The following is a 23,423-nucleotide window of genomic DNA, read 5'->3' on the forward strand; positions in this document are numbered from 1 at the left end:
GAGATCAAGTCACAGAATATTGTTTGTCCTCTAAAATTTCCCTTGAGCGCCTCAGTAACTTTGCCCAAAGTTCAGCACTCTTTTAACATGTAAGGCAAGAGATTGCTGTCCTCATTTTTGTACTTTATGTAAATGTAATCAGGCAGCAGGAACTCTTTTATTATTATTTTTTAAAGATTTTATTTATCTGAGAGAGAGAGAAAGAGCACAAGAAGGGGAAGTGGGAGAAGGAGAAGCTGGCTCCCCATTGGAGCAGGGAGCCCGATTCAGGAGTCGATCCCAGGACCCCAGGTCATGACCTAAGCAGGCAGAAGCTTAACCACTGAGCCTTCCAGGCACCCCAGGAACTCTTATATTTGGCTTTTTTTTCTTTCCAACTGTTCGTTGTGAATTTATCTGTGTTTACTGCATGTCATTGTGCATCATTCATTAGAATGGAAGGTTCCAGTTCAATTGTGTGAAAGTCAACTGAGTGCATCATTCTACTGTTATTGGACAGGTGGATGGTTCTCAGTGTAGAACTATCATGAATAGTACTGTCATGTAAAACTTATAATTTGTCGTTTATTGAAACGTGCACACTTGTCCTTGGCTATAATGTGGGAGCGAATTGTTAGTAAATATGTTTAAATATGTTATGCTTTAATAAGTACTCCAAACACTTTGCAAAGTATTTGTACAAATTTTCACACCCACCAGAGTGTATGGATTTCTGGCCTACCACATACTTTCCAAAATTTGGTAGTTTATGTCATTTTCACAGTAACCTTTTTTCTTCTTCTTCTTCTTCTTCTTCTTCCTTCTTACTTCTTTCTTCTTTTTTTTTTTTTTTTAAGATTTTATTTATTTATTCGACAGAGATAGAGACAGCCAGCGAGAGAGGGAACACAAGCAGGGGGAGTGGGAGAGGAAGAAGCAGGCTCATAGCGGAGGAGCCTGATGTGGGGCTCGATCCCATAACGCCCGGATCACGCCCTGAGCCGAAGGCAGACGCTTAACCGCTGTGCCACCCAGGCGCCCCTTCTTTTGTTTTTTTTTTTTTAAGATTTTATTTATTCTTTAGAGAGAGAGAGAATGGGCGGGGGAAGGGGCAGAGGGAGAAGCAGACTCCACATTCAGTGGGGAGCCCCACGCAGAACTCGATCCCAGGACCCTGGGATCATAACCTGAACCGAAGGCAGACGCTTAACCAACTGAGCCACCCTGGTGCCCCTTCACAGTAGCCTTCTGGTTGGTTTGTGATGTTACCAAGTCTTGGTTCTATTTCCTTTTTTATTTTTGTTTGTCACTCCTGTTAGTATGGAGTTGGGCATCAAACTTTGGATAATCTCGTTTTCAAAGTGTTTAATTGGTCATTGTGCCCATTTTATCACTGTTGTGATATAGTTTTCTTCAATCTTTGTAGTTTTGTATATATGAGGAGAATGAGTCCTTTGTCTTCTCTGTGTATCTCTATTTCGTTCTCTTGAGCTTGTGATGCAGAGAAGTTCTTCATTTTAGTGTAATCCAATTTGTTAGTTCACCCTTCAGGGTTAGTGATTTTTATCATTTTTGCAAATCTCTCCTTATACCAAGACCACAGAGATCGAATCCTTTTGTGCTTTTCTAAAAACATCATTATCTTTACAGTTTTGATCAGAAATCTTTTAGAAATGAATGTGTTGTGTGGTTTGTGTAGTGACTGAGGTTTCCTATTCATTTTCTTTTTTCCCATCAAATTTGATAACAAATTGAAATATATTTTGAAAAAGTTGTATTGTGTTTTCTTTTAATTTGCTTACCAAAGTCATTTCTTGACATTGATAAACATCACCTCAGTCTTGGAGCAGATTTCTCCTGTGACTTCTTTCCATCTTTTCCTGCCTCTAGTGATGTTTACAATCTCACAGGGCCGTACACTCAATGTCAGTTTTGTTGTCAGAAACCTTCCGTGGGCCTCTTTGCACAGATGAATTATTCCTATATTCCCATAGCAAAGTGGCTTCAAGTGGCTTGGCAATTGAGCATTCGTCTTCTTGTTATACATGTAGAGAAAATCTTGGCAAACTGATAGCTCTTTTACCATTATTTCTCTCTTTAGTTCACTGGGTGTAGGTTAAGTTCTACAGATTTTATTGCCAGACATGTGAGTATATATAACTCATTGGTCATTGACTGTAAAGAATTCCCATCAACCATGACAGCTTTTGGGTGAAAAGATTTCTGCCATGGTTTTGGGTGGACACTTCTTTTGTATGTTTACAAAGTGGCCAGGGGTGTGTCCAGTGTGGTACAGTGTGGGTCATGGGTGTCTTCTAGATTACTAGTAGCTAATAATAATATTAGCCCTATGGATGCTTGTTGGAAGGAGCTTAAAGTTAAAGCTTCCAGGTACAAGAGTTTTTAATTTTCTGCTGTATGTCACTTCCAAATGAGCAGTAAAATATAAAGGGAAATGTATTTTGGATACTGTTCTGCATATTAGAACCAAATCATTCATTTGCTGTGTACAGTATTGTTACTATTCTTGAAATCATGTTGTGAGCTCATGATCCGGACTAGTGGTTCCATGATTTTCATCCAGTACAGACACAAGCAGTGTGTCAGGTGCATTCATAGGATCAGTGTTCTTCACCTACATTCAGGGCTACCCATACTATTTTTGTCCCTGCGACCACTTCCGTTTCATTTTACACAATCTCATACATCTTTTAGGCCTATGTTGGTCTTTTTTTTTTTTTTTAAAGATTTTATTTATTTATTCGACAGAGATAGAGACAGCCAGCGAGAAACAGAAACACAAGCAGGGGGAGTGGGAGAGGAAGAGGCAGGCTCATAGCAGAGGAGCCTGATGTGGGGCTCGATCCCATAATGCTGGGATCACGCCCTGAGCCGAAGGCAGAAGCTCAACCGCTGTGCCACCCAGGCACCCCTGTGTTGGTCTTTTTAATACTCCTTGTTGATTATTGGTGAACACCTTTGCTGTACTCCTCTGCCCTAATTCCTATGTGTTTTCCAATTCTCATCCCTTTTATTGTAATAAGCCATGATTCCACTGTATCTAGGACCTGCTTTGCCTGGGTAAGGAGTACAGAATACTCTCATGTAAATTGTATGTTTTTGCACAGTTTCATTCTTTCTTTACGCATCTCTTTTAGAAGGATCACTACAGAAATTTAAGGTAGACCCTAATGGGTATTGCGATTTCTTCACTTGGTTGAATGCATGGCCACAGGGACATTGCAGAAGGGAACGTGAGAGCTCATCCCATTCTTCTGCAATGTATCCTGCTGATCATAGCCTTGAAAAATGTTTCCTGGTATAAATTGAATACCTTTTATCCTGGATGCTTTGTAAGATTAATGAGTGTTTCATGAGGTGGGTGTACACATGGGAAAATTAGGCAGTAGCCAAGCCAGGATCAAACTGAGTGGAGGATCCTGTTGGGACATGATTTTCTATGGGTTTCAGTTTTTACAGGTGTTATGGATAGAAGCATTGAAAGTTTTTATTCTAATTGTTTTTCCATTGATGTTTGTATATAAAAAGGCTTTGGAATATAGAGATACTATCTTGCTCATGGGTGGAGGACAGATTTGTTTACTGCACAGGAAAATAGAGAGGTCTCCTTCCAATGGCAAAGGTGCGGGCAGATATGTTGGTTATTCCTTTAATATGTTGTGGTTTCCTACGCTCAGAGTCTCCTAGATGTGACACAAACCCACTGCACGTGCAGCATCTACATGTATGAATTGTGGTTGGGGGGCTGGTAAGTGAATTAGTGTGAGCAAGAAGATTATGGTGATTCTGTGTCATGAGCCATAAGATCCTTGGACTTTGATCCAGGATCTCTTCTGCCAGCACTGGAAAATTGTTAGAAGCCAATTTGTTTCACCTATGGAATGGTGTAATCTTGGAATTTTTATGTTTTCAAGATTATCCATGGACTTTATTCAAAACAAAATAGATATTCATGGGTCTGTTTCTGGTTTTGTTTATTTATTTGGTTACATTGTACGTACAAGTGAAATCATATGGTGGGTTTTTTTTTTTAATTATTTCACATAGCATGATATCTTCTAGGTCTATCCACATTGTCATAAATGGCAAGAAACAACCAAAAAAGCAGAAACAGACCCATAAATACAGTTAACAACCTGCTGGTTGCCAGAGTGCAATGGAGAGGGGCAATGGGCAAAATGGGTAAAGGGGATGGGAAGTACAGACTTCCAGTTATGGAATGAATGAGTCATGGTGATAAAAGACACAGCACAAGGAATATGTTCAGTGGCATTATTATAGCGTTGTACGGTGACAGACTGTAGCTCACTTGTGGTGAGCGTAGTAGGACCTATAGAGTTGTCAGATCACTGTGTGGTACGTCGGAACCAGTGTAACAGTCCCTGTCAGTTATGCTTTAATAGAAAACAGAATTGCAAAGATACGCATATACCTATTTAGGTTCAGCTGCGTTCTTGAGAACTTGCATGTAAAGAAGGCTAACCTGTTGAAGCTGATCCTACGTATTCATAGTAGGTGTAGGCTTAGGAGAGCAAATTTGTCTGTAACACAGTGGGGATGAGGCTGAATTGCCAGAGAAAGGAGAAGATATGGGAGGGAAGAGAGAGTTACTAGCAGGGTGGAGAAATGAATAGAAGGACATAGAAGAGTCTGGAGTCTTCACTGGCTGAGCAGCCCAGGAGATACACGGAAGAACAGTCATTTCTGTGAGAGCTTCTTAAAGAGTTCTCCCCGCAGTGTGCTGTGTCTCTCATCTCTTAACCATGCACGTGTATGTAATAATGGCCAAATATCTCACAGAGGCTTTTCTGTACAAGTGGATTCTTTTGAGGATACTGGAAATTGCAACTGATTTTATTTCCTGTGCTCAGTTCAGGCAAAGTCAGTTTTTAGGAGGAAGCCTGACATGTAAACAGAAGAGACCCTGTAGTATGAAGCACTGAGAATTAGTAAAAGTGTAGGGAAACCTTGATATTTTAAAAATCTATGTAATCTGTGGGGTCTAAGCTAAGAAATTAGCATTGTACCAGAAGCAGATTGCACCTGTGTTGTCAACATGGGAGCTATGTCCACGAATATGTTTGGCATGGTGACAAGAAGGAGAAATAAAAAGAGGTCCAGAGAAGAGTGGCTGATGAAGTTCGCCATGCAGGAGTGACGTTAGCTTGAATGAAAAGTGAAGGGAGGGAGGGACTCCAGGCTCCCCTGTTTTATCCTCTTCCCTGTGTTTAGGAACCCTTTTAAACCGTTCATCCTCTGATGCAGGCCTGGAATTTTGTCTGGAGCATATTCTCAAGTTTGCCCAGATGCAGCAGTGTGCTTCAGAGTATAGAAGTAGTTTTTGGTTTTGTTTTGTTTTTAAAAATACACTTAATGCTCTTGACTGAACTTAAGCTGGTTTCCACACATCCTGATTCAGTCTCCTGGTTCCCGTGATGAGGTGTGCCTCTTCTATTTTTCCACCATCTAGGAAGGAATTAATTTTTATCATTCTTTGGTTAAACCTGAGAGCTAAATGAGGTAAGGGAGCCATAGATTCCCTTAAATGAACTGGCCTTAAATGAACTTTGTTCCTCTTCAACTTGACAAGATCAGTAATGTTTATACACAGGTCCCTTGCTATGGACACTCTCAGGAAAGAACAGAAGAACATTATTCTTGAGAGACAATAATGGACAGACGTTGGTCAGCGTGAGGACTAGGACTTGAATCTAAACTCGCAGTGCATCTGTGTTGCAGTGGAGAAATCGCACAGTGTTTCAGGAACCCTGGAGGACATTCTGAAGTGAGGGAAGGGCACCTAGAGGAGAGGAGAGTTCCCGATTCTTGTGCCTCAGTTCAACTCTCCTGTCAGGGTCTCTGGACCAAGCCTTTGTGATTCAGCGGCTCGGAGTGCAAAGAAGAGCCTCTGAAAGCCAGTGATCAAAGCTTAAATCCACTCTACAGAGTACAGCATGTGCGCAGTATCTGTGGCTTGATATTGGAAAGAAAGGGAAGTTTTCGTGTTTAACATTGAGATTATGATTTACTTGCTATCCTGGACGTTTATTTCACAGTCGTTATCATGTGTCTGTTGAAGAATGTTAGGCACCGTCACCAGTGTGACCCATTAGAGATTCGTGTACTTCATGTCCTCTGGGCTCTCTGCTGGATCCCTCTACTCTAAGGTTAATAGTTTTTCTCATTTGTTATTATGCACTTTGGGACGATTTACTGAAAAATGTGCATAAGTCATCTTATTTAATCAGGAAACTCCCTTCTCTGTTTCACGTTGTAGTCTGCTTTGAAAACGAAGACGCTGTCCTGTGTTGGCTGGAGATAACGTTGTTTGAAGTGGAGATTGGCCCTACACATTTCCATTTTATTCCACACTCATGTCACAGACATAGTATTTCTTACCACTTATCTGTTGCTCTAGGGAAAGAAAACATGCATCATAAATGTTCTTCTGCCTTAAAATTGTAAAATAAAACAGCACTATATGGTGGTCTGTACAGTGGTCTGTGTGTTTGTCTTGGAGTAATTCAACTTCAGACAATCTGGGGTAAAACTCAGGCTCTACTATTACTGAAGTTTTGCCAAGGTATTTTTTTTTGAAAAAGGAAGAACAATTCTACTCCTCTCATAGGTTAGTGTGGATTCACGGGTGAATTTATGAAAAAGTGTTAGAATGTGGTGTAGTGGGTAGTAAATGTTCAAGAAGAATTGTTTTGTTCTTGGTATTAGAAGTTGTAATTTCCACAATATTCTTTATGTTCAAAGTCATCCATTTCTTTTCTTTTCATTTTTGGAATTTAAAAGTGTGGCACTTGAACTAAGATACTGGCATCACTTGGAAGCTCGTGAGAAATGTGGAAATTCAGATCCCACCCAGAAATCCAAATCAGAATATAAGTTTTGACAGGATCTTCACTTCATTGTCATACACATTAACATTGGATAGGGACAGGTGTAGCTCACCTCTACTATTTTGTTAGTGATCCCTGTATTTATGTCTGTGGTGGATTATTTTGATAACTATGGCTTTGTAGTATGTTTTAAATCAAGGAGTGTAGTACCCTTCAGTTTCAAAATTATTCTGGGGGTGTTATCCTGTGACATCCACATGCATGTTATAGGGGTTTTGATCTTTCTGCCTCCCCCCCCAAAAAATGGCATTGGAATTTTGATAGAGATTTTCAGTGTTAGTTACTTTTGATTCTGATCTCAGTTTTATTTGTCTTGATTTTTCTTTATTTCCTTCCTATACTAATTTCATGTTTGTTTCTTCTTTTTCTAGCTCCTTGTGTAATGTTTCATTGTTTATTTGAACTTTTTTTTTTCTTGACTGAAGCATTTATAGCATTAAAAAAATAAAAAATGGAAAGTCTAGTGGGGAAAATTGGCAGAAATAAACAATACAAGTGATGACCAAACAATAAAATAGCATGAAGATAAAAATAGGCATTCTTCAGGGCTGTCTGTAGATCATGTCATCTGTGAACAGAGATAGTTTTTTCTTTTTGAGTTGGATTCCTTTTACGTATTTTTTTCGTGCCTGATTGTTCTAACTATAACATCCAGTACTATGTTGAATGGAAGCGCTGAAGTCACTCCATTACCTGTTTCTGGTCACATAGGAAAAGCATTCAGTCTTTTACTATTGAATATGTTAGATTTCAGCTTTCAATATGTATATGGCCTGTATTATGCTGAGGTGGTTTCCTTCTCGTCCTACTCTTGAGTGTTTTTAAACATGAATCTGTGTCCGATATGCTCACATTCTTGTTCTGCATCAATTAATAGAACATGTCATGTTTGACCTTCAATTTTTTTAATGCATCCTGTTAAATTTATAGTTTTCCATATGTTAAAAGACTCTGAATTCCAGGAAGAATTCTCAGTTATGTTGTAAAATAGTAAAATGTGCTTTTGATTCAGTTTGCTTTATTTTATTGTGGACTTAGTATAACTATTCCTCATAGGTAGTAGCTTGTAGTCTTCTTTTCATAGTGTCTTCCTTTGGCTTTGATAACCTGGTAAAGCAAGTGTCACAGAGATTGTTTGATAGTTTCCTTTCTCTTCACTCCTTGGGATGTTGGAGATTTGAAGTACTTTCTCTTTAAATGTTTGTTTGAATTATCCAGAGAATTTATCTGGAACAGGACTTTTATTTGTTGGGAGGTTTTTTTTCTTTTTCAGTCTACTTAGTGGTAGTTTATTTGATATTTGTATTTACTGTTATTATTTCTCCATAATGGAGTCAGGTAGGTTATACACTTTTTGAGATTTACACAAATTTTTTTGATATCTATTTGTGGGCATATAATTATCCATCATCACCTCTTAAGATTGTTTTTGTTTCTATGATATCAGTTATATTGTGTCTCCTTTCACTTCTTTACTTCTGATTTTACTTAGTCTTCTCTCTTCCATTCTTTATTTAGTTAAAAGTATATCGATTTGTGATCTTTTTGGAAATGCAGTCTTCCTATTGTTGATATTTTCCTGTTTTTGCTATCTTATTTTGTTGATTTCTATTTTAAGTTTAAATTTGCTTCCTTCTGCTACTTTTGGGATCAAATGGCACTTTTCCTGATTTTTTTGAGGTATAGGATCATGATGTGTGCTTCAGCATGACAACACTACAGAGCTCTGTGATAGGCTTTGTGGTCTGTACGTTGTCTTCAAGTGTATGTCTCCCTGGAGGAATGAAGTCCTGATGATTCTTTCTCAGCCATATTGCTGAAGTTCTGTGATTGATTTTAATTTTGCATATTAGAAGCTTTCATTATATTCATCTGAGAATAGTAAGTGGAATGATTTTACTTTTCTCTTATTCGATATCTTTCAGCTGTATCTTCACATGGCACCCAGAGTTTCCTGCCAAAGCTGTGCATAGAAGCTTCTTTCCAAAACGTGGCAGTGGGTAGATATAATCGTAGTGCCCTTGGGAATTTACACTTAATGATAGACTGGAAAAATGATGGGGAGAGTGAAGAGCATCAAAGATATCATGAAGGATATATCCAAACTGAGACAACTGTCCATAATATGAATCTCACTGCCCAAAATGGTGAAGGATATAAAACACTTTGGAAAACATCCCTTCTTAAGTCTGCTACTTCTGCAAAGCAGTATGTTTCTATATACAAGGGCTCAAATCAAATGGTGAAACATACACATTTGGAGAACGGAAATTTGGAAAATCTGGAAAGTTGCCTACTCCGTGCTGAAAATAATTATTTGAACCATTTTGAAAGTAGGATTGGATTGACCTTTGAGTCAAATATTTCTGGAAATCAGAGATTTAAAAATGAAGAACAAAGTGCTAAGTGGGATCCATTTGAGAGGTCCTTCACCGAGAAGTCGACCCTACAAGATGACCAGAGGATTTTCAGTGAAAATAGAATTGCTCAAGGCAGTGAATCTGAGAACCAATTTAACGAGGGTTCAAATGTTAATAAATGTCTGAGTACTCATTTTCCAGAGAAACATTATGAATGTGATAAATGTGTGGAAGTCTTTTATCAAAGCTCCAACCTGATTATACATAAGAGTATCCCTATGGGAGAGAATCCTTATAAATGTAATGAATGTGGGAAATCTGTTAACCAGTCCTCCCATGTTGGTGATAATCCGAGAATTCACATGGAAAAAACCACATACAGATGTAATAAACCTGGGAACATGTTGAGTCAAGCATCAGGACTAAACATACATAACACAGTCGCTACCGGACAGAAGACTTACATTTGTGAGGAATGTGGTAAAGCCTTTGACTGGCACTCAGCACTGTCTCAACATCAGCCAACGCATACTGGAGAGAAACCTTACAAATGTGAAGAATGTAGCAAGGTCTTTATCCACCACACACACCTTATTCAACATGACAAAATTCTTCCTGGAGAGAAACCTTACCAGTGTGAAGAATGTGGCAAGGCCTTTAACCAGCACTCAATGCTTACTCGACATCAAAGAATTCATACTGGAGAGAAACCTTACCAATGTGAAGAATGTGGCAAGGCCTTTAACCAGCACTCAAACCTTATTCAACATCACAGAATTCATACTGGAGAGAAACCTTACCAGTGTAAGGAATGTGGCCAGGCCTTTAACCATCACTCAAGCCTTACTCAACATCACAGAATTCACAGTGGTGAAAAACCTTACATATGTAAAGAATGTGGCCAGTCCTTTAACCAGCACTCAAACCTTACTCGACATCACAGAATTCATAGTGGAGAGAAACCTTACATATGTAAGGAATGTGGACAGGCCTTTAACCAGCACTCAAAGCTTACTGAACACCTCAGAATTCATACTGGAGAGAAACCTTACATATGTAAAGAATGTGGCCAGGCCTTTAATCGGCACTCACACCTTACTCGACATCACAGAATTCATAGTGGAGAGAAACCTTACCAGTGTAAAGAATGTGGTAAGGCCTTTAACCAGCAATCAAAGCTTACTGAACATCACAGAATTCATACTGGAGAGAAACCTTACATATGTAAAGAATGTGGCCAGGCCTTTAACCGGCACTCACACCTGACTCGACATCACAGAATTCATAGTGGAGAGAAACCTTACATATGTAAAGAATGTGGTGACACCTTTATCCAGCACTCACACCTGACCCGACATCACAGAATTCATACTTGAAGGCATCCTAACCAAAATAAATGTGTCAAGGCCTTTAAGCAATGCTAAAGTCTTAACTTCTGATCAGAGAATGTATACTGGAGAAGATTTTGCAAACATAATGAATTTGGCAAGCTGGAAGTCCAGCTTCATTGGACATCAGAGAATTCATATTGGAGAAAAAAACTTAGAAATGTAAAGAATATGGTAAAACTTGCTCAACCCTTACTTAGCATCTCAGAATTCATACTGAGGGAGAAGCATTACAAAGGTAAAAGAATGTGTTAAGCCTCTATCTGGAACTCCCAACTTACTCAACATCATAATTCTCATACAGGATAAAAGCTGAAATACAGAGAAATTTGCAGTGCCTTTAACTGGAATTCAATCCTTAATTTCCAGAATGCACACGAGATTCAAACCCTACAAACTTAACAAATGAGGAAAGACCTTCATTTTAAATGTACATTTTAGCAAACACCCGTGAGTGCATAAAGGAACTTGAAAAATGTAAATATTTAGGAATGAATGTAACTGAACATCATATGTCAATAAGTGTCACAGAAATCAAGTAGAAAACTACGTCAGTCAATCTATTCAGACATAACATCAGAATACTCATGATAAGGAATAATAACAAAGTTAAACTGTTAGAAAATGTCTATCCTATTCTTCAAAAGATTAAGTGGATAGATTTTTGCATACTTCTAATTAATTTCAATATGTGGTTTTTTTTTACATTGACCCTATCTAATATTTGTGTCTAGCAAATATTAATGTGTCTCTACTCTTAAAGTCACTTCAGAAAATACATTTATTTTTAGTGTGTGAAATTATGTGACTGACTGTTGCTTCATCAAAGCTAAGAGATCTCTCCTTCATTAGGTGGGACTCGTGGATATCTAATTATCCATGGAAGATGAAGGACAACATAACATACAATATATGAAGAAAATCTAAATGGAGATACTGTTTATGGTTATAACAGTAATGACAGTTGTCATGAAAAAGGTGTTTAGAACATCATTCTTCTCCATTTATTAAAACTGAAGAACTTCCTGAATATTATAAATAAAATATTTTACCAACTGGTATTAGAGGAAAAAGAGGTAGCAGTCCAGTAAAATACTGATGTAGCCTCATGATAGCAATAGTTAGAAGTAGAGAATATTAGTGGATGTGTTTGAAAGGAGGAAATCCTCACAGATATCATAGAGAGGGCTAACTCTCTCCCGCCACAGCATATATCCACATTTGTTGAGAATGACCTCACACCTGAAAATTATTGGAACCATTACTCCCACATCATTATATCAGTGCTTGAATGCTTTCTAACACTTAATATTCTGTATTTTGAGCAAGGATTATAGAGGGGATTGAAATGCATAACTTAGTCTATTGTGAACTTAATATATTTTAATTAATAAAACATAATGGTTTTTATCATGTTAACATGGATATGTAATGAAGTGTTATCCAACTACCAATGTTAACCTATCTCGTTTTATATAAGGTTGTAGGTAACTGGTATCTATCACCTATTTGGCAACAGAGTGGAAATATATCTAGTAATCCATTTTCTCAGTGGCCTTAATGTTTAGATAATGTGTGATGGTTTTTCCCTTAGTTTATCTGTTGTATCATTTTCTCCTGTTAGGGACTAGTGGGATAATATAATGGATATATTATAGATTGTATATGGGTCTTATTGATCGACTAACTAAAGTACTCCATGACAGTGCTATTCAGCATACATTTTGTGTAGGCAGGAGTTTTGCAGGGGACTTTGTGACAGAAGAGAATTTTACTAGTGCATTCCCACGTAACAAGCTGCAGAGTGAGAAGTTAATGTACCTTCTGATACAACATTCCCATTCCACCCTTGTGAACAACCATTTCTCCTGTCTCCCATTACTTTCCCCTTATGTGTCCTTTAGAGAAGATTCCCACCAAACTTACTGAAACTTGTTTTAGTTTGAAAGGCTATCTGGACTTTTCCCAGGGATCCTAAAGGAATCCTCCATGGCCCCTAATAAAGTTATGTGTCCCACTTCATACATGTGGGTGTTGTTTTCATGTTTCTGTAAAGTAAACATGCACTTATAACAGTGGTTGTTGTGTAATAGATACCCCATAAGTTAGAGAAATACAGTCCAGTAGAGTCATATTGTAGCCCCAATTAAGAGATGGAAAGTACAGAGGATGAAGAATTGGCATGAATTCTGCATGTGGAGAGAGGACACCTTTCCTGGGTTGCACAACTGACTCCCTGGATTTAGAAAAATAACTTCTACTTGTTTATTTTCCTGGTTATCTCCAAATCTCCATTTCTATTTATCCCCAGTTTTATTTCCACCTACCTAAGCATCTCAAACGTTCATCTTTGCCTGTGTTATGAGAGTGTCCTCACTGACCTTTTAATTACAATTAGAACAAGTAAGACCAATGGGTATCAATTCAGACATTTAACCCTGGCATGTGGGATGTGAATGTAACTAAAACACGATGATGGCACCATCCTTAGAAAGTTAAGTCCTATTAAAAGAAAATGTGAAGAGCTCTTCATAGTGGGTAGGGAACTCAATGTGACTCCCTTTAGTCACGCAAAAGGCACAGGCAGCTCTTGGTGGTGTCATCTGATGAATACTTGTAATGGAATAAAGGAATTGGCAAGTGCGGTGGGTTTCTGAGAAGTAGGAAGTCCTATTTTATCTTTATGATTTAATTGAATTCCTGTGTGTTAGTGAGGACCAGATGCTGTTGTGATGACTGTGTTTGCCCAGGCCTAGATCGGTGGCGGTGGGTGGAGGAAAGGTATTTGATGATACAGTCATTTAGTGCATAGCTTCAGAATGTCACATGGCAGAGTAGATGTTGGAGATGAAGAAACCTTCTGGACAGTGGCATAGGCAAGATCAGCAAAGTGTGTGCTGTGGTTGCACAAAGTGCTAGCATCCCAGGTATATGACCCCCAACATATTTTAGATCACTGTAGGTGGGTGACCTTTTGTGGAAGCTGCTGCACTGCTGGGTGGGACCGTCCTCCCTTTACTGAGTGCCAGGATGAGTATAGTCCCAGGCTCTGGCGCTGTCTGTGCCATGGATTTGTTGAAGGAGCGATTCAGCAGTTGGTGGCAGTGAGCATTTCTGCTTCAAGCAGTCAGTCCCAAGTGTTCATTGACTGATAAATGAATAAAGAAGATGTGGTATATATATAGAATGGAATATTACTCAGCCTTAAAAAGGAACAAAATCTTGCCATTTGGAATGACATGGATGGAGCTAGAGTATTATGCTAACTGAAGTCAGAGAAGGACTAATACCATGTGATGTCACTCCTGTGGAATACAAGAAACAAGCAAAGGAGAAAAAGCAGACAAGCAAATCAAGAAATAGACTCTTAATTATAGAGAAGAAACTGATGGTTACCAGAGTGGAGATGGATTGGGGGATGAGTTAAATAAGTGATGGAAGTGAAGACGTGCATTTTTTGTGTCGAGCACTGGGTGTTGTATGGAATTGTTCAATCACTATTGTACATCTGAAACGAATATTGACAGTGCATGTTAACTCACTGGAATTTAAATAAAACCTTTTAAAAATATTTTGGTTTTTACAGATTTAAGAAATTTTGTCCCTTAAGTTACCTGACTTGCAGCAGTCATACAAAATATACCTTTGTGAACAAACTGGAACATTGAGCTTTTCTCCCTGATTCCTCCAGAATTCAGAGAGTCTCAGTAACTATTTTTATGTTTTAATGCCTCTATATATGTTTGTATAATTTCATTAAGAATCTGTTCTCACGATGACAAGACACAAGCAGAAACACTGGTTATATAACCGTGGCTTTGACTGGCCTGTCATAGCTGAGAAAGAGCTGCATAGGCTCAGATATGACAAGACAGCTATAGGGAACTGTTGACTTTATAGAGCAAATAAGGCCCCCTTGGAAATATCAGCCGGATACCTTGTTTACAGGGTTCCCAGCAGCTTTACCACGTGAGCAAGGAAGATTACTTCCTAGCAGGTGCAGAAACCTCAGGATATTTAGGGAACTTCATGAAGAGAGGAATTCCCTGAAATCTGTAGTTCCTATACATGAAGTCTGGTGGCGAGTATATGGCATGGGCTCTGACCTGGAGATGCTATTAAAAGTTCAATTTAGAGATTCCTCATGAAAAGTTCCTGAAAAACTTTTTAAAATATAGCTCAACCTCCATTCTACTTTGAGTTATATAAATAATCAGGCCAAGTGTTTTTTCCTTAGACTTATTTTGTAATCAAATGTTAATTTGGCTATCTTGGGTAAAATGCACATGATTATACAGTAAAAATGTTTCAATAACATTTTGTAGATAATTAGATTTTAATAGTATTCATCATTAACTGGACTGCATCCTGATTTCTTCTAATGTTGACCAATGCATGGCTCCAAGTCCCCACACATTTTCATTTTTCTCTCACCTTTCTACTTGGAATCGTATGAGAACAAAATTGACATTTTTCCTGAAGCTCTGTGGACTTAGTCTAAATGGCTTGCTGTAAAGAAATTGCCGTAGTAGCTCATGCATCGGCAGTCAGTGGTGTGGCTTTATGGGCCACTAAAAAGATTACCAAAGGCATGTAAACTATAAACCAGGACAATCTGTTAGGTTTCCCTGCCTGCCCTCACTCTATCTGAAGATCTAACACCTAGAAGTCTGCTCAACTGGCTTCCCTTAGAAGTCAGAACCTACCTTAACATTTGATCTAATCATTAACCATAGTTCTTTTGTTTTCATATAAATGCCTTATTTAATAACATTACTTCAGCTACAGGGCTACCTTTGAAAATACACCTGTGTCATTGCCTCTTGAAATGAGTTTGACTAAACTGACCTGTTGCCAGGGTAAAATGCTAGATCAGTGACACGAGGTCATCTACCAGATGAACTTGTGATATGTGAAACGCCCAAGGTTCAGATGGGGGAACTGAAGGAGCAGGACAGCCTCCCTATCGACCCACCTTCCCCTGGAAAGTGCCACTTTGGGTAATTGAAGTTGAAGGTACTTGAGAACCTGCAGGTTCCAGAGAACATTCTACCCCTCACCTGCCATTAACAACCCAGAAGAATCTAAATTGGGGGGGGGGTCTTTCCAGAATATGAGAGATTAACAGTGACAAAGTTGATTTCTGAACCAAATGTAAGATAAGACAAATATCTAATGACCAAATATGTGCTCTTCCTTTCACCCTGTGAAGTGTTTCCCTTTCGTGCGAAGCTCCTGACCCCCACCCCTTTTTCCTTATTTCAGGATGGTATTTGAACCTCCTCTTCCCTGACAGTCTTTGGAACTTCCACCTCGATGTGTATTTCCTGTACCTACACCTATTAAATTTTATTTTCTCCTGTTAATCTATCTCATGTGAATTTGATTCTTAGTCCAGCTAGAAAGACCTTTGAGGGGACAAGAATTCTTGTTCTCTGACAGGGGATTTAACTTTAATGCCTCATTTCCTGGCATCCTATTTAAGTTATAAAAAGGTGGTGTAGCCATAGGAAGTACTTGTACAGGAGTTGATATTTTTGAGCTCAGGTTTTGGCCCTATTTCAGAAAGTCCTTTATTTGTTTCCTGCTTGGATACTATATTATCAATGTTCCCTTGAAAAGCTAAGTAGAGACGGGGCGGGGGGTGCAGTCGGTTAAGCATCTAACTCTTGGTTTTGGCTCAGGTCATGATCTCAGGGTCATGAGGTGGAGCCCTGGTGTCAGGCTGAGTGCTGAATCTTTGCAAGTCTTTCCCTTATCCTCTGCTTCCCCCCACCCTGTGTTCTCTCTTTCTCTAAAATAAAGAGATAAATCTTAAAAAAAAAAAGGCTTCTAAATAGCAGTCAAAATGTGTATCCCTCTCAATTTGTTTAGTTTAATAGATGGTTTGCTTGAGGAGGATGCATAAGTACACAAATTAAGTGTCTGAGGGATCCTCCTTTAGACCACTTGAGCATTAAAATCCTTTGTATATTTTTCTATGTATTTAGATACTTACAAATAGGTAATCCATGTGTATTAGACATGAGTCCCACCAGATTGTGCAAAGGTGGTTCTCCATTCCCTTTTTCCAGTTGTGCCGGTTTATTTTCTCTGCTGGTTGGTTGACATGCCCAGCACTACCTCAGGGGCTTTAGCTGTGAATGAATGTGCTAATTACAGTGATCTTGGTCCTTCAGGTGTCACCCTGGAGATGGTGGGTTGATTTTGTGTCTTGCTTTTCTCTGGAGTTAGCCTGGCTAAATTCAAAGTGCTCAGCATGCTAAGTGGCTGATTCTTCTATGCTTCCCCTGATGGAGCATCTAAATTATTTGCATTGTAAATGGGAATCCCTGTGGGATGGCTGCTGGGTGCAGAAGTTGACTCTGCCAGGCTCTACTGAGAGGAACTAATATCTTTTGTCTTTGGATTCATTCAGAATCTCATCTACAGAATGTGTCAAGCTGGTCACATTGTGAAGAATTTTAAATTTCTATGAGGCAGATGCATCTGGGCCACAGACTTGCGATCTGTGCTTCTCCTGACTCTTAAATAGTGCATTGTGGCCGTGGGGTGTTACAAGAGAATGTCATTTTCTGGGGCGCCTGGGTGGCTCAATCAATAAAGAATCTGCCTTCAGCTCAGGTCATGATCCTGGGGTCCTGGGATCCGGCCTGCGTTGGGCTCCCTGCTCAGGGGGAGCAGGCTTCTGGCCCCTACTGACTTCCGAACTGGATCACTATAGTAAGTTATCTATGCCAGTACCTCCGAAAGTAAGCCCTGGGATCCATATTTGAGTTGTGTTTTTATTTTTTATTTTTAAAAAAAATTTTTTTTTTTTAAAGATTTTATTTATTTATTTGACAGAGATAGAGACAGCTAGCGAGAGAGGACACAAGCAGGGGGAGTGGGAGAGGAAGAAGCAGGCTCATAGTAGAGGAGCCTGATGTGGGGCTCGATCCCGTAACGTCGGGATCACGCCCTGAGCCGAAGGCAGACGCTTAACCGCTGTGCCACCCAGGCGCCCCTATTTTTTAAATTTTTTTAAAAAAGATTATTTGAGAGAGCAGAGTGAGCAAGAGAGAACAAGAGTGTGTAGGGGGGGAGAAGCAGGCTCCCCACTGAGTTGGGAGCCCACTCAGGGCTGGATCCCAGTGTCCGGGATCATGACCTAAGCTAAGGCAGATGCTTACCTGACTGAGCCACCCAGGCGCCCCGATTTGTATTTTTAAATCACCAAGAATGAGTAATTTGATGGTGTATAACTGGAAATGTCAAGGGCTTTCTTTAGTGACTGAGCAAAATGTCTACACTTTCATTTATTGTGGCCTGTTTTCACTATACGTGCTTTGTTTATATCTAATATTTTATTGATGTGAAAATCAAATTGTGTGATAAATACCTCTCTGGATTTAAGCAGATTTGAAATTGCTATGTTACATAGAATTCAGCCTTTCAGGGGCACCTGGGTGGCTCAGTTTGTTAAGTGCCTGCCTTGGGCTCAGGTCATGGTCCCAGGGTCCTGGGATCGAGCCCCGCATCGGGCTCCCAACTCAGTGGGAAGCCTGCTTCTCCCTCTCCTGCGCCCGCTGCTTGTGCGCTCACTCTGTTAAATAAATAAATAAAATCTTAAAAAAAAAAAGAATTCAGCGTTCCATTACCTTATTGTTAGAATAAGGTGAATTTAAACAATTCTGTTGTCATAAACTCTTCACGAAAAATAGAAGTGGTGTGATTTTGTGGCCTCAGGTGAAACTGGAAAAAACAGAAAAGAAAACTTACCCGTGAGGCCATGTTAGCAGATGTCCTTGATAACTTCTGCTTATGCCCTGGAGGTGTATTCCATTTCAAAACGCTTTGAATCAGAAAAATATCTTCCTTCCTTATCTGAGAGGTTTTATGAGGTGTATCCCGTAGTTCTATCTGCAGGGTAGTGCTGAGTAACTACTTGTGAGCTAGTGGGGTCGCGTTCCTATGTCTTGAGCCGAGGCTACATGTCCCGTGTCCGGTACAGCTGTGCCTGGGGATATATGACCTGTAGTGTGCATTCTTTCATCTGAACTGACGAGATCAGTGCTGGCTTCGTTAGATCAACTTTGTGTGCATTCTGTCAGGGAGCTTGGATTTCTGTCCCTTTTAAGGTCCTTCTAGCTGGACTAAGAATCCAATTACAATGAAACAGATTAACAAGAAAGATCAACTTAAATTTTGTAAGTATAAGGAACCCTCACAGGCATGGAAACCCCAAAGGCAGTCAGGCAAAATGAGGCATTTCTGTCTTCCTGAAGTAAGGAAGAGGAGTGGGGTCATTTCTCATGCACTTCACAAGGCAGTAGGAAGAGTAGATGTTTGGTAGTTAGATGTTTGTCATGTCACAGGTGAGTCACTCCGATAAAATTTGTCACTACTAATAACCCATGTTCTGTGATAACCCATGTTCTGCAAAGTTAAGGGAGGGTAAAAAGTTTCTCTTAAGCCAGGGTATCAATTACCTTTAGCCCAAAAGAATGTTCATGCTGAAGTGTCCATCTTGGGGGCAGCCTACTCTTGGTCCCTACAGAACATTACTTTAAACATTGCTGCATACATCTCTGTATGTAGACCTGTGTGTCATGTTACATAAACTCAGATAACCTTGGTTAAAACTTCATTTCTTCCATTTACTGGACGTTTGGCCAAATACTCTCAGAAAAAATATGTTTGGTCTCAAATTATTTGTTGCTGTCTTTTTTTGTTTGTTTGCATTAACTTAGAGTGCTATCTGGCTTCTAGTAAATGTTTAAAAAGGATTGTTGGCATTCTTTGTGTTCTAGTAGCACGTATAATTGCCATAAAAACATCCCATTCAAACTCATCAAATAAGAGCATTTGGGGAAACCATTTTCTAGAATTCTACAGTGTTTTCTCTTCTCTATTGAGGACAATAGTGGGTTGAAAATTAAAGAATCCAGCAAAACTCATATTTCTGTTTTTAAAATAAATGAGTCTTGTTGTATCTAAGTGACACCTGTTCACCTTTTTGGAGCCAAGGGAGAGCCCTGGGATGTGAAGAGAAAGGAGCCTTACATCCAGGTAGGTGGGAATGAGTAAAACATGACACAGGTGAGGTGCAGTGGTCAGGGAGGAGACCACACCTGAATATGTGATTGGGGAAGTGCTACTTGAAATAATTATCTTAAAATATACATGAATTGTGGTATACTTTATACCTAAATGTTTATTTTATGTGGCCGTGACAGCATATTTTACAACAATCATGGTCTTTATATGTTTGTTTGTGATGTTGCTTCTAAAGGATGAATTACAGCCTTGGCATCCTTTGTAAAAGTGGGAATATCTCTTAACAAATTCTCTTATGTCATTTAAAAGCTCATCCATACAATTTTTATTAGAACATTTTATGATTGACCGTAATGAATTTTCTGAGCACAATTTATGCCACATAACACATGCTAATACTTCAAATGCTTGCTTTTCTTGAGTGCCTGGTCTCAGTTTAAAACTGTCGTTGTATGGAAGAATCCCTTTTATAATAGCATGTCTATGTTTCATTCAGAAGTATTACAGTTAACATTTCTCTTATTGTTTTGCAGTCAATAAAAAGCTTCATTTTTATTGATAGTTTCTACAGCATTAGTGACTTATGCTTTTGTTCTTTATGTGTGTTTTATAGTTTTGGATAACAACTTTCAACTTAGGAGTTCAAACACAGTGTAGGGTTTAATTGAAATAGGAACCAGCCATATGTCAAATGCCAATAAAATTATGTGTGTATTTGTTTGTATAAATATTACCCGTGTATTGTTGGTTCATGACTTACATTGTTTGTTTCTTTTCTTGGTTAGTTGTCAGTGGTTGTTTTATACTGTGTGTTTATCCTGGGTAAGTTGTCATATGGAATTAACGTCATCATCTATTTGTGGATGAATTCATATTCTCTTGAGAGAAACACCTTTTTGAATTAAAGGTAATTTTAAAAAATTTATATGTCTTTCAATTTTAGGTGTCGTAATTTATTCTTAATTGTGGTCAAAAGTATATGCCATGAAGTTTACCCTTTTAACCGTTTTTAACTCAAGTGTTAAGTGTGTTGACATTATTGGAATACCAATTTCTAGAATTTTCTCATCCCGCAAAACTAAAACTTAATACCTGTTAAGTACCCACTTCCACACTTGTTTCTAAGACCCTGGCACCCTCTCTTTCTCTCCTTCTCTCTTTCCTCCTTCCTTCTTCATGAGGTTCACGACATTCGGTTTAGTCACTTAAATGAAATCATAGCGTATATGTTTCTGCGACTCATTCATTTCACTTAACGGAACATCATCACATTTTATAAAGTGACAATATGTGTCTCTTTTCAAGGCTGAATATTACTCTAGTGAATATATATGCTCCATTTTCTTTATGCATTCACAGATACTTCTGCTGCTTTCATTTGTTGTTGGCTTTTCTGAATGCTGCTGCTGGTGTGAATCTCCGTGTGCAAGTATCTCTTGCAGATCCCACTTTGAATTGCTTTGGTTATATACTGTCAAGTGGGATGGCTGATCACACGGGAAACTGATTTGCAACTCTTTGAGGAACCTCCATTCTGTGTTCCATAGTGATTGTTTCCTATGCACTTCCTCTGGCAGCGCGTAAGGGTTCCAGTCTCTTCTAATCCTTTCCAGCACATGTGGTTTTTTTGTTCATGTTGAATAGTGGGATCTGAACAGGTGAGAGGTGATGACTCACTATTTGATTTGTATTTTTCTAATGAATAGTGAGGTTGAGCATCTTTCCTATGTCTTGTCCATTTATATATCTTCCTTTGATTGTGCCCCCTGAAAATTTCGTTCAGTTTCTAATCATGCTAGTTGCTGTTTGGTTGTTATTGCAAAAGTTGTTTCTCTGTTCTAGATGTTAAATCCTTCTACTCTAGAGGCTCTGCAAAAAAAATTCCTTGCATTTTTCAGGTTGCCTTTTCACTCCACTGTTTCCTTAGAGCTACTTTCTCTGGGGGTGCCTGGGTGGCTCAGTCTGTTACGTGTCTGACTTAGGCTCAGGTCATGATCTCAGGGTCCTTAAATTGAGCCGAGCCCTGCATCCAGCTATGTGCTCAGCAGGCAGTTTGCTTCTCCCTCTCCCTCTGCCCCTTCCCCCGCTCATGCCCTCCTTCTCTCCTCTCTCTCTCTCTCAAATATATAAAATCTTAAAAAAAAAAATAATGATTTTTTTCTGATTTCACTGTGTTTGGATATATGGTTTCATTTCATTACTCTCAAGGTGTTTACTGGTTATTTTCTTCAATTTCGTTTTGACCCATTGACTGTTCAAGAGCATGTTGTTGAATTTCCAAATATTTGTGGCATTTCCAGTTCCTGTGCTGTTCAGTCTTTGCTTTATTCCATGGTGATCAAAAATGATACTTACGATATTCATCTTCTTAAATTTGTTAAGACTTGCTCTGTAGACAGTTTGTCTCTACTAGAGAACATTCTGTATGTGACTGAGAAGGTTGTGTACTCTGCTCTTGCTTGGTGGAGTGGTCTTTATATGTGCATCATATGTTACTGACTGTAATCGTGTTCAAGTGCTCTCCCTCCTGGACTTGAGTGTGGTCTCCTGTCCAGTTAAATCAAGGTACGAAGCTCTGCTAATGTAAGCATGCTGTTGATTTCTTGCTTCAGTTCTGTCTTTTGTGCTTCACATAGATGGGATCTTTGTTGTTAGGTGCACACGTAATTGCTATGGTATCTGGGTAATTTCATTTCCGCATGTCTACATAACGTTCTCCTGCCCTGAAACTGAGTGAACTTAATATGCATTTGTATGCTATTCGTATAGCGCCCTGTGCCCTCTTCTGGTTTCCATTTGCATGAAATGTCCTTATACATACTTTTACTTCCATCTTATGCGTGTCCTTAGATCTCTTGGAGACAGGAGGTTGTTGCATCCGGTGTTTTACAAATTCAGCCAGTTTATGCCTTTTGATGGGGGAAGTTTAATCTACTTACCATCAGAGTAATGACGAAAGGGAAGTGCTGCTGCTGCTGTTTTTTCATGGTTTTCTGTACTTCTTAGGCTATTTTATCCTACTTTCCCTCCCAGTGTGCTTCATTATATTTATTTGATGTTTGTAGTGACATGCTTTGATGCGATTTTCATTTCCTTTTTATGTCTTCTGTGGTTTTTTTTAAATTTCCAGTTACCATGGGGATTACTTAAAACCTCTCAAAGCTGTAACAAACCATTTTATCCTAATATTGTCAAGAGCATACAAAACTCTACTACTCATCATGTCTATCCCTGTACCCACTGTAGGTCACTGAAACCCTGTATTTAATAATTCTGTATTCTCTGTTTCGTGTTCTATAATTTAGATATATCATTGTTACTCTTTTATTCTTTTTTTTTTTTTTTTTCTTTTTAAGAAAGAGAGACAGAGCATGTGTGAGTGATGGGAGGGGCAGATGGAGAGGGAGAGAGAGAATCTTAAGTATGCTGCACGCCCAGCTCGGAGCCCAGCACAGGGCTTGATCTCACAATCCTGAGGTCTGGACCCGAGCTGGAATCAGCCAGGCACCCCTATGTTTTTATTCTTTAAAATAATTCAGTTCAATAAGAAAACAGCAATCTGTGCTACCTCATTACAATAGTCTAGGTTTCCATATTTGTGTAACATTGACATTTACCGGAGAGCTTTATATTTTCATGTGGTTTTAGTTACTATTTAGAGTCTTTCTATTTTAACCAGAAAGACTTTCTTCAGTGTTGCTTGTAGGACAGGTCTAAAGGTACACCTC

At 38.9% G+C, this 23,423-nt stretch overlaps 2 protein-coding genes across 5 annotated transcripts in view; both read left to right on the plus strand.

The window, feature by feature from the left end:
* The window catches only part of LOC105234925 (zinc finger protein 850), a 265,552-nt gene extending 251,325 nt beyond the window's left edge, over positions 1-14,227 (plus strand). The window contains 3 exon segments of the mRNA XM_034639071.1: positions 4,726-4,736; positions 9,516-9,610; positions 9,689-14,227. Of these exon segments, the coding sequence (XP_034494962.1) occupies positions 4,726-4,736; positions 9,516-9,610; positions 9,689-10,644 (1,062 nt within the window). The 3' untranslated portion in view covers positions 10,645-14,227.
* Positions 1-23,423, plus strand: part of LOC100482033 (putative protein ZNF720) — a 181,386-nt gene that overhangs the window by 36,046 nt on the left and 121,917 nt on the right. The gene's annotated exons all lie outside the window — the stretch shown is intronic.

This window comes from Ailuropoda melanoleuca, chromosome 12 (assembly GCF_002007445.2).
Source record: "Ailuropoda melanoleuca isolate Jingjing chromosome 12, ASM200744v2, whole genome shotgun sequence".
In the NCBI taxonomy this organism is placed as follows: Eukaryota; Metazoa; Chordata; class Mammalia; order Carnivora; family Ursidae; genus Ailuropoda; species Ailuropoda melanoleuca.